At 39.0% G+C, this 16,456-nt stretch overlaps 1 protein-coding gene across 4 annotated transcripts in view; it reads right to left on the reverse strand.

Annotated features, from left to right (window-relative positions):
- Positions 1-16,456, reverse strand: part of LOC150075706 (CCR4-NOT transcription complex subunit 4-like) — a 494,519-nt gene that overhangs the window by 459,546 nt on the left and 18,517 nt on the right. For all 4 annotated transcript variants that reach the window (XM_090388673.1, XM_090388675.1, XM_090388674.1 and 1 more), the window contains exon 2: positions 4,327-4,396. In XM_090388673.1, coding sequence (XP_090244799.1) covers positions 4,327-4,356 — 30 coding nt within the window. In that variant the 5' untranslated portion in view covers positions 4,357-4,396. The remainder of the gene's footprint in view (positions 1-4,326; positions 4,397-16,456) is intronic.

Here is a 16,456-nt window from a genome sequence, read left to right on the forward strand (position 1 = left end):
ATTCTTCAGAATTGTGTAGAGTCAGAAGTAGGGTCCACTCAAGGACTGGTTCTTGAACCACATTTGTTCCACAGTTTCATAATGGGAATTGAATAATGATAAAAGGTGTGATGTCAAAATTTGCAGACAAGACTGGCAGAGTCATTATGCAGTGTCAAGCAGTGCTCCTTCAGGATGAATTAAACAGACTTCGAAGTTGGCCAGAAAGGTGGCAGCTATGTTTTAATGCTGCTAAATACAAGGCCTTACACTTGAATGAGTAAACCAGAGTAAACACTTGGGGAATAGCAACCCCATATAAATTATACACTTGGTTGGGTTCACTTAAAAACATTGGAGGAGGAGAAGGATATGGGAGTTAAAATATAGACAGATATGAAGTTTTTTTGAACCATGTAAACAGACAGCCAGGAAAGCCCATGGTGCCCTAGTGATGATTTATCGAATGTTATCCTGTAGAGATTAGAGAGGTCATAAATCCACTGTATAAGCATTAGAAGAAGCATATGAAGCAAGCTTATACATCAGTAAAAAAAAAAAAAAAAAAAAAAAAAAAAAATATATATATATATATATATATATTTTTTTTTTTTTTGGTCCAGTTCTGTTTATTCCAGCAATCAAAACCCGCTGCCGAAAGGCAATTTTCTGCACATCTATCCTACAACTGTCTTTCCTCAATTTGAATTTATGCCCTCTCAGGAAATTATTCTAAGCAAGAGGAAGAATCCGTCTTAGTCAGTTTGAATGGTTTGAGCACTGAGCATGCTCAAACCATTCAAGGCTTTATACACCTCAATCAGATCACTTCACAGTTACTAGTCTCAGACACTAATTTTCAAAATTTAAATCCTTCTTTGTAAGAGCAACTCTTTGTTCCATTCACAAATCTTGCTGCCCTTCTCTGTACTCATCCCAACACCTCTACATCCTTCTTAAAATGAGACCTCCAGACCTGTATACAGTACTCTAGGTATGGCCTAATCATTGCCTTATACAAGGGGATAATCATCTCCTTATCCCTGCTAGAAAAATTCCTATATATCATTGACAAGACACCATGAGCTACTCTTGCAGACCGCACTGCACTGCTCATAAAACTTCATATCTGCCTGCAGAATTAACCCAAGAGTGCAGAATCAACTGTGTGGTACTACACTGCCAGTGATAGAGAGTAGTACCACACAGTTGATACGTTACTCTAGGGTTACTGCTTCTCATATGCAGTACTTGACATTTGCCAATGTTAAACTTCAGTTGCCACCTCTCAATCCATCTGCTCAACTTTTCTAGGTCCTGTTGCATCAAAGTAATGTCATTAACAACCCTGCTGAACTTCATGTCTGCAAACTTGGACATTAAACCTGATATATCATCATCAATATCACTGATGAATACACAAAACGATGGACCCAACACTGAACCCTGGGGGACTTCACCAATAACATTAGTCCAAGAAGAGCAATGTCCACTGATTAAAACTCTGTCTTCTCCCACTCAACCATCCCTTTATCCATATCAGCAATTTGCCTCCAATTTGTACAGCGGCCTTCCATGTGCAACAGTATCAAAAGCCTTTCTAAGATCCAAATATATGATATCAAAATTATTCTTTGCATCCAGTTCCTTTGTGACTACATCATAGTATCCAATCAAATGGGTCAGACAAGACTTCCCCTTAACAAATCCATTCTGTGTCTGAGCTATAACTGAAGTCTTGTCTAGATGACTCTGCAATGCTTCTTTAACGAGTGACTCCATTAATTTCACTGGAATAGAAGTTAAACTAACACGTCTGTAATCACCTGTGTCTACCTTTGTCCTCCGTTGTGGATTGGAGTCACATTTGCACATCGCCAGTCCATGGGTACTTCCCCCCTGATCCAAAGAAGCTCTCATAATTATGGATAAAGTTTGTTTACTTCCTTTGTTGCCTCATTTAACATAACTGGATAGATTCCATCCTCCCCAGGTGTCTTTATGTTCATCTTCAACAATTTCTCCTCCACTTTACTCTCAGTTATTAAGATTATTTAGCTTAGTACCAGAGTTTAATACACCTGTGGGATTCCCCCTCCCCGAATAACTTCTCATGCAAAATATTTATTTAGTTTGTTAGCTACCTGAGCAGGATCATGAATAGTTGAACCATCGATATCAAGTGGACCAATCTGATTCATCCCATTCCTTCTAGAGTTTACATAGGTAAAGCTCTTTGCTGTTTTTCTTTGTATCCTTTGCCAAAGATTTCTCGTAATCTGCCTAACCTCCTTTGTGACTTGGTTACAGACCAGTTTATATATATCATAGGCTTGTGTGAATTTATATCACCTGTTAATTTATATGTATCCCATGCATTTTTCTTCTTTGTCACATGTCTAATTAGTTCGTCCGATATCCATTTGGGCCTAAATCTTGAACATTGTTTTTTAGTTGGTATGAAAAGCCTAGCAGCTTCCAAGATAAGTTCTTTGAATGCTTCCCATTTTAAATTTGCTGTTGGTAACACCATCAGTTGGTCCCAACATATGGAATTTAACTTTGGTCTCAGACCACTGTAGTCACCTTTATGAAAGCAAAAACCCTTTCCTTTACCCCTGATGGTAGTTACCCCTCTGAGCAAATCCCACTTCAGCACACTGATCACTGCCACCTAGTGGTTCTTTTCTCTGCAGATTCTTAATGCACGAAGAATCACTACTGATAATCAGATCAAGATTATTACTCCCTGTAGTTGCCTCACGAACATGCTGCTCTAGAAAACAATCATCCAAGAAATCCACAAAAGCCTTGCTAGTGTATGAGTGACAAACCCACATATTCCAGTCAATCTCTGGGAAATTAAAACCCTCCATTAAAAGACACTCTGATTTACTCTCTTTCTCTGCACAACTGCTCATTATACTCATCAGGCCTATATCACACACGTACTGTCATTTTTCCTTTCCCTGTGCTTATGTCACACCAAACAGACTCAACATTGCATTGCATGCACTTCCTTAGATTTTGTATTTCTTAACTAACAGCATAACCCCTTCTCCCTTCCTGTCCATCCTTTCTGTACACATTATACTCCACAAATTCCAATTCTGCACTGCTTATGTCTGTGTGACACCACATCTCTGAAACCCCAACAATATCCGCCTTTGATTTCTTGACTAGCACTTCACGCTCATCAAATTTATTAACTATACTCCTAGCATTAGGGTACATGCAAGTATACACACACTTGTTTCTACTCTTAGTTACCCTAATACAGCCCATGTATTTACTTGTTCAACTACGACTCCCAGCAGTCCTGGAAATCCCCATTGACTTACTTTCCAGGTGCTGCTGAATTGCATTTCAATAGAAGCAGTGCAAGAATCACTTTCACTTCTGCCAGTGGCTACTGTTAATCTATTAGTCTTTGTATCCCCCCCAATCTAGCAGTTTTCCGACCCACCTAACACTGCCTCGATAGCATCAGCAAACATTCTTGCACCCTTTCTATTTAAGTGTATCCCATCCCTGAAGAAGCAGTCTCTCCTGTTAACAAGCACATACAAGGCTGAGAAAAATTCTACCCCTTCAGCCTTGCACAATCTCTCCATGGCCGAATTGATAGACAAGGCTCTCATCATATACTCCCTCCTATCGTGTCTGGGCAGAACTGCAGACACTTTCAAATTCAACCATAACTCATGGCTTTTTTTCAACATTGACCTCTACTTGTTAAGTAATTCGGTCGGTCTCCTACTCTTAGTATCATAATATGTTGAAAGGGTCCAAAGGCAGGCAACTTCAATTGTGAGACTGGCAGAAGAATGACCATATGAGGAAAGGCTCCGATTATGTGGGCTACAGGAACTTGCCATGCAGGCACCTCAGAGTGATTAGTAAAACGAATGGAGGTGGAATTATCCGTTATACAGAATTCCAGAACTAGGGGCTATAAATTCAAAATAGAGAGGTTGAAGTTTATATTCGAATAAAGGAAGTTTTGTTTTAGCCATCAAATTGTTTGTTGGAACAAGTTTCCCTCATAGGTAGTCAAGTCAGAAAGTTTGGATAAATGCAAAGGTCAACTGGATATTTGCCTGTGTGAGGAAGGAAGCATAATTTGTGGTTTGTTGTCTACTTTTTTTTTTTTTTTTTTTTTCTTTTTGACAGGGCAACAAAAGCATGTTGTTTCCTTACACTATACAGTGAATAGTATTATTAATATCAGAAAAGATCCATGAGCTTTTAAATAACAAACTGGCTGGTAGAAATCTGTGCTCATACTAACTCATTTACACAAGAAAATTACATAATCAATCAAGAAATGTTCTTTCAAGAACTTACCTCAGTATTTTGTTCTTCACCTAGTGGCATGTTTACAGTTTTTCTCAAATTAATGTTCAAGGCAATAATGCTGAAATAAAATGTAAAATATGAATACCAAGAGTACTGACATCATACGGAAAACTTGTATCATACGAGGTGTGGCAATAGAATTCCCACACTGGTGCTGTTGCAGTCATGTTTGACGAGTTAGAAAATAAACAGAAATGGTTTACCAGAAATAAATATTCAACTAGCAAAATATTAAAATAAAACTTTATTTAAAAAATAAAGTTTACATTTATTAAAACAAAAATATAAACTTATAAATATTTATTAAAACAAATAATCAAACTTACAAATAAATGGAAGCGAGTCTGAGTGGAGACATTGTGATCGTACTTCGGACTATGAGGGGGAGGGTCATTTGTTAGGCCAATTTTGCGAGCTCTGATATTGTGAACTTCACTGGTATCAGCAACATGTGAATTGTAACCCAATTATAATATTGAAACTTTGGACCACGTGCATGATACTTCTCATTGTTTATGGTTAGAACTCATGTAGCTGTAGATGGTTCCAACATTAATCATAACTGTGAAACCCACATATACTATTATTTCAAAGCATTTGACTTGGTCCCTCACGAGAGGTTACTGTATAGTTTGAAGAGGTTGGGATTACTGGTAAGATCCTAAGATAAAATGCTGGGTGACAGCAGGGCACAAGTCAGAGGGTTATGATTAATGGATATTCTTCAGATTGGTGTAACGTCAGGAATTGGATCCCTCGAGAATTGGTTCTTGGACCACCTTTGTTTCTTACTTTCATAAATGACATTGCTGAAGGCGAGATGTCAAAATTTGAAGACAATGTAAAGTTAGGTAGAGTCGTTAATGGTCAGTGCCAAGCAGTGTTTCTTAAGGATGACTTGAACATACTTCAAAGATGGTCAGAAAAATAGCAGCTATGTTTAGCCTTTGAGGGTGTCACAGACGTTCTCTCACATATGCCAAGTTGTGCTTGTTACAAGGGAGTCTAAAACTGATGGGACTGATATTCGAGTGACACTAAGGTCAAGTGGACCTAATTTCTGTAAAGTCTGGTTGGTCTGTGACAGCCAAATCCTCTGCTTGCACCTTCAAGGTGGTGGGACTGTAAGTAACCTTGGTATAACCCCCATGTTCAAGTCCTGAAATATGGCACCTAGCACACTGTGAGTGATGACCCAGATGCGAGCCAACATAAGCAAGAAATGAGGTATGGCACCCACACCACACAGAAGAATGCCACCCCCTCTGTGTTACCAAGCAATACTAGGTGTTAGATGACTCTCATCAACTGGTGCAATACCATCACTTTGCTTACTGGAAGCTTGAAGTGGCAGAACCCATGTTTAGTCTGCAGAACAAATCTCAGGTAAACCCTATGCCATGTCTTCCATCATTCAATATAATTGATGTCTTTTGAGGTTATGCTGGACATCATGGTGAGATCCAATCTTCCTTACATTCTGAGGGTACAGCTATAAAAAAGTGTTTGCAGGCTGGCCGCTAGTTAGTACACTGACCGAACGTATTGGTAACTATATAGGAAGCTTCTGGATCAGCCTCTACTCTGCCAGATAGCGACTGGAGGAAGACCAAGTAGTGTGCATGGGCAAGCGCATTATCAAGGAGCTGGGTACATTGCAGTCCTTCATAGCGACAGCAAAGAAGTATAGCAGGGTTTCAAAGGTTATTCAGTATATTGTAAAGGTTATTTTCATAAGTTTTTTCCCTGTAATAGTGTGATTTTTTAAATATTATAAATATAATTTTTTGAAAGTTTCATTTATTAATAATTAGTAAATTTTATAATGGTCATTACAAGATCTGCCTTGAACACTTCGTCAGAGGATACCATGATTCATACAGAAATAGCCGACTCCCAGGTGATCATGACTTTATTTGCAGAACCTGCAGTATGTATTCCAAGGTCAACCTAGTGGATAATCCTAGCTCACTTGGAGATTCTTTTCTTTGTCACCATTGTAAAGAGTGCACCAATCTTAAGTTAAAATTTGGCACAGCTAGAGTAATTTGAGTCACTGAAAAAAAAACAGGTGCTTGCCCTTGAGAATAATATATCTGGGAGCTCATCAGGGACTCAAGAAGTAACCCAACAAGCATTTCCGATTCGAGCTGCAAAACAGAATAACCAAGTGCAAACTAATCTGGTTCAAAAGAACTTAGTTTTATTAGGAGACTCCATTGTTGTCAGGGAAACGGGAAATATTTTTTGTAATAACGATAGATGGACTAGAACCAGGGTATCTCTGCCTGGAGCAACTATTAATGATGTCACCAACAGACTCTGATTTTAAAGGGGGTAAAGAGAATATTATTATTATTCATGTGGGGACTAATGACATTAATCATACATGATCTGATGATTTGTTAGACAAGTAAAGGACCATGCTGAAGAAATGTGGCGAGTTAGGTCAAAATGTCTGTGTCTGCAATTCTGCCCAGGCACGATAGGAGAAATTATATGCTTGAAAGCCTCATGGATTAACTCAAGACTTGAAGGACTCTTCAAGGCTTTTGGGGGGGGGGGGGGGGTTACTATCAGGTTGGCCTGCGCTTGTAGGTTAGAAGGAATCTGTTTTGTAGAGATGGGATACATTTAAACAAAGGTGGTGCAAGAGTTTTAGCTAGTATTATTCAGGATAACTTAAAGGTTCAGGGAAACTGCTAGTTTGGGAGGACAAGGGTAATATAAATAGGCATTTATCTGATAATATCGGTCAAAGTAATGCTGGCACATACCTCAAGAGTTCTTGTTTCTAACCGCAACAGAACATAGTAGCAAGATGTACTGAGTGCAGAAACGTTTCAAATGAGCAAGCAGCTAATGCCAGGGAAGCGAGCTTAAATAACTTTAAGGGGTGTATCTGGGTAGTTAACTTTACAAAAACGCTGGCATAATAGGGCTTACAGAAATGAGGTGCCACTCAGAGGTAGGGGATGATGAGTTTCAGTACAGTATGTATCATGAATTTAGGAAGGATAGGGGACATAGAAAGGGTGATGGGGTCATGTTTCTTATTAAAAACGGCCGGGGTGTGATGAAAGCTTTCCAGGATTCAGACATTTTGCATGCTACTATAGAATCTGTATGGTGTGAGATTATTGGAAGCAAAGGTATAATGAGTGCGAGTAATCTACACGCCAGGTGATTGTGAAGATTATGATAGAGCCTCTACAACGCAACATGCAAATGGAATGGGCAACCTAAGCATGAATATTTTATTATGGGTGATTTTAATTAGCCTCTAATGACTGGAGAAAATGGGAGGGAAACTCCACAATTGTGGACAAAATTTTTAAATCAAATAGATGATTGTTATTTGTATCAACATGTCAGGGAAAGTACTAAGGCAGTGGCTTTCAACAGAGGTGCTGCAACAACATTCCATGGGTGCCATGTAATTTGGTTTAAGTTCCTTAAATTTTTTTTAAAATTTATATGTTTATTTCATTATAAAAGATGTATGGTATCCATTGTGCAATATTTTTTTAATTTTGTGGTGATCGATAATTGATGTTTATTTAGTACCTCTATATAAAGAACAAAATTATTATATAAGTATATATAATTTGCATTATGAATTGTAATTTTATTTCAAGTTATATTATTGTAATAACTATCAAAGAACTTTTTTTTAAATATTACACATACACACACACACAAACACACACAGAACTGGATCTAACAGGCAGAAAATTGAGTAGGGGTGCCAAAAAAAATAATACTTGTGCCATTATTTAAAAAAGTGGAAACCACTGTAATAAGGAAAAGAATATTCCAGACTTGATCATCGCCCACAAACCAGATGTAACAGGTCTGAGAGTACAGGAATCACTAGAAGTGATCACAAAGTTGTATGGTGGATGATGAAGGGAGAGGTAGCAGTAGTTAAGGGCAAAGGAATGGGTTATAATTTCAGGAAGAGAAATTATGAGAGTTAAGGTGCTACATGGCCTCTTAACTGGGTAGATATCTCATAGAGAGTGAATAAAATTGAATTATATACACCTTTAAAACATTAATCACAGAAGCCTTGAATTAAGCATTAGCATTAGTAGAGGCATTTGATGCAAGAAAGCAAGTTATGCAGCATCAGCCAAAAAAAAAAAAAAAAAAAAACCCACTTCCACTTCATCCCTCTGTTCGTTCAAAATACCTGCCCAGCTGAGCCTTAAACTTATTTATGCTATCAACTTCCACGACAAGGGATGGAAGTCTGTTCCACCAACTAACCACCCGCTGGCTAAAGGCAAATTTCCACACGTCTATCCTACATCTGTCTTTCCTCAATTTGAATTTATGCCCTCTCAGGTGATTATTCTGAGTGAGAGGAAGAATCCCATCAGCATTGAGCATGCTCAAACCATTCAAGGCTTTATACACCTCTATCAGATCACCTCGCTGGTGCCTGTCTCCAGACACTGCAATTTGCAAAACTTAAGCCTTTCTTCGTAAGAGCACCCCTTTGTTCCATTCACTAATCTTGTTGCCCTTCTCGGTACTCGTTCCGCAGCTCTACATCCTTCTTGAAATGAGGCCTCCAGACCTGTATACAGTACTCTGGCGTGGCCTGACCATTGCCTTATACAAGGGAATAATCACCTCCTTATCCCTGCCAGAAAAATTCCTATATATCATTGACAATACACCATGAGCTACTCTTGCAGCCCGTCTGCACTGCTCAGAGAACTTCATATCTGCCTGCACAACCACCCCCAGGTCCCTTTCATTCTCTACCACTGTCAGTGTAGTACCACAGAGTTGATACGTTGCTCTGGGGTTGCTGTTTCCCATGTGTAGTACTTTACATTTGTCAATGTTAAACTTCATTTGCCACCTCTCAGCCCATCTGCTCAACATTTCCAGATCCTGTTGCAGCAGCATAGTGTCAGTAGTGTCCTTGACAATCCTGCCTACCTTTGTATCGTCTGCAAACTTCGACATTAAGCTTGATATACTATCATCAATATCATTTATGAATACAGAAAACAATAATGGACCCAACACTGAGCCATAAGGGACTCCACTAATAACATTAGTTCACGACAAGCAGTGTCCATTGATTACCACTCTCTGTCTTCTCCCCCTCAGCCACCCCTTTATCCACAGCAGCAATTTGCCTCCAATGTCACACTGCTCCAATTTGTGCAGCAGTCTTCCATGTGCAACAGTATCAAAAGCCTTTCTAAGATTCAAGTATATAATATCAAAGTTATTCCCTGCATCCAGTTCCTTTGTGACTGCATCATAGTATCCAATCAAATTGGTCAGGCAAGACTTCCCCTTAACAAAACCATGCTGTGTCTGAGCTATAACTGAAGATTTGTCTAAATGATCCTGCAGTGCTTCTTTAACTAGTGCCTCCATTAATTTCCTGGAACAGAAGTTAAACTCACAGGTCTATAATTACTTGTGTCAGCCTTTGATCCTCCTTTGTGAATTCGGGTCACATTTGCACATCTCCAGTCTGTGGGTACCTCCCCTGAGTCCAAGGAAGCTCCCATAATTATGGCTAAGGGTTTGCTTACTTCCTCTGCTGCCTCCTTTAATATAACTGGATAGATCCCATCCGCCCCGGGTGCCTTTCTTGTGTTTATCTTCAACCATTTCTCCTCCACTTTACTCTCAGTTATTACAAGATTCTCTAGCTTACTGCTAGAGTTGAATACACCTCTGGCATTCCCCTCGCTGAATAACTCCTCATGTGTGAATGTCGATGCAAAATATTCATTTAGTTTGTTAGCTACCTGAGCAGGATCATCAACAGTTGACGCATCGATATCAAGTGGACCAATCTGATTCATCCCCTTCCTTCTAGAGTTTACATAAGTAAAGAACTCTTTGCATCCCTTGCCAAAGATTTCTTGTAATCCGCCTTCGCCTGCCTAACCTCCTTTGTAACTTGGTTACAGATCAACTTGTATCTATCATAGGCTTCTGTGTCATGTGTTAATTTGTATGTATCCCATGTATGTTTCTTCTCTGCCATATGCCTCATCAGTTCATCCGACATCCATTTTTTAGGCCTAAACCTTGAACAATATTTCTTAGTTGGTATGTAAAGCCTAGTAGCTTCCAAGATAAGTTCTTTGAATGCTTCCCATTTTGCATTTGCTGTTGGTAACATCATCAGTTGGTCCCACTGTATAGAATTTAAATACTGTCTCAGTCCATCGTAGTCGCCTTTACGAAAGCAATAACCCTTCCCTTTACCCCTAATGGTTGTTACCTCTTTGAGTAAATCCCACTTCAGCACAGTGTGATCACTGCCACCTAGTGGTTCATTTATCTGCAGATTCTTAATGCATGAAGAATCACTGCTGATAATCAAATCAAGAGTATTCCTCCCTCTAGTTGCCCCCCGAACATGCTGATATAGAAAACAATCATCCAATAAATCCACAAAAGCCTTGCTAGTGTGTGAGTGACCAGTCCCAAAATTCCAGTCAATATCTGGGAAATTAAAATCTCCCATTATAAGAATCTCTGATTTACTGGCCCACTCTATTTCTCTGTACAGTTCCTTATTATATTCATCAGAGTCATTAGGCCTATAGCACACTCCTACTCTCAATTTTGATCTCCCAATGCATATGTCACACCAAACTGACTCGACACTGCACTGTCCAGCGATGTCCACTGGCTTCACTTCCTTGGATTTTATGTATTTCTTAACTAATAGCATAACCCCTCCTCCCTTCCTATCCAGTCTATCCTTTCTGTAGACGTACTCCTCAAATTCCAGTTCTGCATTCCTTATATCTGTTTGACACAACGTCTCTGATATCCCAACAATATCTGCCTTTGATGTTTTGAGCAATACCTCAAATTCATCAAATTTATTTAGTAAACTCCTAGCATTGGTGTACACGCAAGTATACATGCACCTATTTCTATTCTTAGCTACCCTAACACAACCCATGTGTTTACTTGTACCGCAATGACTCCCAGCAGTCTCTGAAATATCCTGCATCTTGTTTTTCAGGCTTCTGCTCATTCCAATAGAAGCAGTGCAAGAATGTCTTTCACCTCTGCCAGTGGCTACTGTTAATCTATTCGTCTTTGTCTCCCCCCCCAAGCTAGCAGTTTTCCGACCCACCTAACGCTGCCTCGATAGCATCAGCAAATATTCTTGCACCCTTTCTATTTAAGTGTATCAATGCATATATATACATACTATTAAAAAAATACTCCATGGGGAGGATTCCAAGTTGGATGAAAAATGAAGTTGCATTGCCAGATTACTTGAGCAGAAAGATGGCATTGAAAAGTTACAGAACAATAAAAAGTACTGAAGCCTATAACAGCTACATATTGATCTGTAATAGTGCCGCAGAAAAGGTTAGGGTGGAAAAAGCAGATGAGAAATCGTCGGCAAAGAGAGAAAAATGAGTGGGGATAAGGAATTCACATATATAAATGCAAAGAAGAGAAGAACAAATCAGATCGGACCATTATGCAATGGACATGGGATAGTATTAGATACCCCAGCTGATATGAGAGCCTCTACATGCAAGCTGAATGGGTGAGTAAGTGTGAATGTCCTATTATGGGTGATTTTAATTTGCCTCTAATTGAATGGAGCAAATGCGTAGGAAACTCCACAGGGCGGACATTTTAAAATGAACTAGATGATTGCTATTATTATCAACATGTCTGGGAAAGTACTACAGAGAAGAATACTGTAGACATCATCATCACCCATAAAGCAGATGACATAATAGGGCTGACAGTACAGGAACCAGTAGCAGGAAGTGATCACAGAGTTCTATGGTGGACTATGAAGAGAGAGAGGTAGCAGTAGTTAAAGGCAAAGAATGGGTTATAATTTCAGGAAATAAAATTAAATCTTAATAAAATCTTAAGATGCTACATGGCCTCTATTAACAGGGTAGATATCCCACAAAGTGAGTACAATTGAATTACATGTATGTTAAAAAATCACATGTTTATTTAATGAAAAAACTTGAGCCAACAGGACAGTAAGGCTTTGGGGTGATGGTTTATAATCACTCTAAAAGGAAGGGGATGAATCTGATTGGTTCACTTGATATCGATGGTTCGACTGTTGATGATCCTGCTCAGATACAAACAAACTGAATGAGTATTTTGCATCTACATTCACACATGAGGAGTTAAGGTTTAAAAATGGAGGGTTATCAAATTGTAGCAGGGTGCTTAATGATTTTGTAATAACTTAGAGCAAAGTGGAGGAGAAATTGTTGAAGTTATTTGTTATTTGGTTTTTTTTAGGAGCATTAGCAACTAAGGCCATATTGCTCCGGGATATGCGGTGGTCATTCCCTGACCTTCCCGCATCCTCCGTATTTGGTGGTGACGGGCTCGAACCCCGGTCTAATCAAGAAGCGTGTGCTACGCACTGTTGCTCCTTCCCACCTGGCCACGGAGACGCCTTTGTTGAAGTTAAACATAAGAAAGGCACCTGGGGTGGATGGGATATATCCAGTTATATTAAAGGAGTCAGCAAAGCAACTAAGTAAACCCTTAGCCATAATTATGAGAGCATCCTTGGATTCTGGGGAGGTTCCCATGGACTGGAAATGTGCAAATGTATCCCCAATTCACAAAGGGGGATCGAAGGGTGATGTGAGTAATTACAGACCAGTTAGTTTAATTTCTGTTCTGGGTAAAATAATGGAGTCACTGGTTAAAGATGCAATGCAGGATCATCTAGACAAGACTGAAGCAATAATTCAGACACAGCATGGTTTTGTTAAGGGAAAGTCTTGTCTGACAAATTTGATAGGATATTATGATGTGGTTACAAAGGAAGTGGATGCAAAAAAATAATTTTGATATCATATATTTGGATTTCAGGAAAGCTTTCGACAATGTTGCGCATGGAAGACTATTGTACAAATTGGAGCAGAATGGTATTAAGGGTATGGTTGAGTGGGAGAAGACAGAGGGTGGTAATTAATGGGTACTGCTCTTCGTGGACTAATGTTATTAGTGGAGTCCCACAGGGTTCGGTGTTGGTCCTCTGTTGTTTTGTATATTTATCAATGATATTGATGAAGGTATATCAGGCTTAATGTCGAAGTTTGAAGATGATACAACGGTTGGCAGGGTTGTTAATGACAGTAATGGCAGTGTGCTACTGCAACAGGATCTAGATAATTTGGGCAGATGGGCTAAGAAGTGGCTACTTGACAAATGCAAAGTACTGCATATGGGTAGACGTAACACCAGAGAAATGTACCAACTGTGTGGTACTACACTTAAGGTGGTAGAAAATCAAAAAGACTGGGAGTAATTGTGCAGTCAGATATGAAGTTTTCTGAGCAATGCAGACAGGCTGCCAAGGCAGGTCATGGGGTTTTGTCAATGATATATAAGAATTTTGCTAGCAGGGAAAAGGTGGTGATTATCCCTCTGTATAAGTCTATGGTCAGGCCACGCCCTGAGTACTGCGTACAGGTCTGGAGGCCTCATTTTAGGAAGGATGTAGATTTGCTTGAGCGTGTACAGAGAAGGGCAACAAGATTGGTGAGGAGAATGAAGGGATCCTCTTACCAAGAGAGGCTTAAGTTCTGCAAATTGCAGTGGCTGGAGACTAGGCACCTGCGCGGTGATCTGATTGAGGTGTATAAGGCCTTGAATGGATTGAGCACGCTGAATTCTGATAGGATCCTTCCACTTGTTCAGATTACGAACCTAAGAGGGCATAAATTCAAATTAAGAAAAGACAGATGTAGAATAGATGTGCGGAAATTTGCCTTTAGCCAGCGGGTGTTTAATTGCTGGAACAAATTTCCATCCGTCGTTGTGGAAGTTGATAGGTTAAATAAATTTGAAGAGGAACTGGACAGGCATTTGGAGGGAATGGTGCGACTTTTTTTTTTTTTTTGGCTGATGCTGCATAAGCTTACTTGCTTTCTTGCATCACAAATTTAGTTATTTATTTATTTTTTTAAATTTTATTTATTTATTTTTTATTATTTTTTTATCGTTTTTTTTTTTTTTTTTTTTGGCTGGTGCAGCATAAGCCATAGGCTTTCTTGCACCATGCGGCCATTACTAATACTAATACATGCCACTACTACTACTACTTATCTTCAGGGGGGGCAGCAAGTGAGTGCATTGAACCATTGAGGCTAATTATGAGAGCATCACTGGACTCACAAGTGATTCAATTGGATTGGAAAAGTGACAACATATCTCCAATACATAAAGGCAGTTCTAAGATTAAGTGGGAAATTAATGGCTGGTTAGCCTGACTTCAGTAGTTCGGAAAATCATGGAGACAATGATCAAGGATAGAATTCAGGAACCTTGAGATAGAAATGGAATTCTGAAGGATACTCAGCATGATTTTGTAAAAGGAAAATGTTTATAACTAATCTGGTTAGCTATTTTGATAGGGTCACTCAAGAGTTGGACTTAGGGAATAATTTCGACATTATTTGGATTTCAGCAAAGAATTTGACTCAGTCCCATACGGGTGGTTATTTAAGCTGGATGGCTTCAGGGGAGGAGGCACAGGGTTGTGATAAATGGTTATTCCTCAGATTGGGTGAACGTAAGAAGTGGTGTTCACCAAGGATCAGTATTAGGACCACTGTTGTTTTTGATTTTCATAAATGAACATCAATGAAGGGATAGAGGGCATGTCTAAATTTGCAGTTGATAAAGATTGGTAGAGTAATTAATGATCAATGCCAAGCTTCTTCAGAGTGACCTAGATAGACTTCAGGAATGGTCCGAAAAATGGAAGCTATGCTTTAATCCAGCAAAGTGTAAGGTATTGCACCTGAGGAATAGTAATCCCAAATTAACTTATACACTTGCCAGAGTTCAACTAAAGTCGACCGATAGTGGAGGAAAGGTACTTTGGTGTTACAACATGGTAAGACATAAGTTCTCCGACCACTGTAGACTAGTTGCAAGGAAGGCCCATTATGGCCCATCGATGATTTATCGAACAATTGCGAGTAGAGATAAGGATGTCATAATATCTTATATAAGGTTCTTGTTAGACCACACTTGGAATACTGTGTTCAAGTATGGAGACCAGACCTAAAGAAAGACATTGTGCTTCTTACAAGGATCATAAGATGGATAACTTGCCAGGTGAGATTGGTAAAAGGGCTTCTATATGAGGAAAGACTTCGAATATTGAGGTGTTTAAGGCTCTGAGAGGCATAAGCAAAATGAATAAGAATGAAATTTTCACGGTTATGATTCTAGAACAAGGGGCCATAATTTAAAGTTATGGGGTAAGATGTTTAGATTGGATTGTAGTAAGTTTTATTTTAGCCGGCAAGTTATAAATTACTGGAATAAGTTATCGACATGGGTGGTAGAGACTGACAGTTAAGGGAAATTCAAAGGTCAGTTGGATAATTTAATTACCTACTGAAGGAGAGAAATAGGTTGTCTACTTACTTTTCTGTTATTATTTTATTTTATTTATTTTTGTTATTTTCTTATTATTTTTTGGCTGGTGCAGCATTAGCCATAGGCTTCCTTACACCACATGCCATTGCTAATACTAATATTCTTATCACGTGTATGCAATATCCAAAAATTTCTTTACTTCATACAGCATGAACCCCCCCCCCCCCCCACTGCATTTTCTTTCTAATGAATACACCATGAATTGTCAAACTAATAGAGCAAACTTAAATGCAAAAAAGATCTAAACCTCCGAAACAGTTTCTTGTTCATTTCACAAATATACGTGGTCTCAGTTCTAATCTCAATGATGACAATTTCTTCTTACAGTCTGCCAAACCCTAATACATTTTCTAACAGAATCTCAGTTATTGGTTGATTCAATCAGTGCATATCTCAGTTGTCCAAAGTATTGTGTACAATTGCTTTCGCTTCAAAGGTGGTACTTAGGTATATGTCCGTTCTGATATTGTCCGTGAGACACATGGTAATTTCGAATATCCTCTTCTCTGGCTTAAAATTTCACTACCACATTTTGTCAAATTCAGCTGTTGCCTCTATAGTTCTCCCAACTCCACTCATCACTTGGAACCTTTGACTTCCTCTCTCTCCCAGGTGCCAAATGATTTATTGAACAGTTGGTCAGAACTTTATCATTGTG

This window comes from Mastigoproctus giganteus, chromosome 14 (assembly GCF_048544385.1).
Source record: "Mastigoproctus giganteus isolate SK-2022 chromosome 14, ASM4854438v1, whole genome shotgun sequence".
NCBI lineage: Eukaryota > Metazoa > Arthropoda > Arachnida > Uropygi > Thelyphonidae > Mastigoproctus > Mastigoproctus giganteus.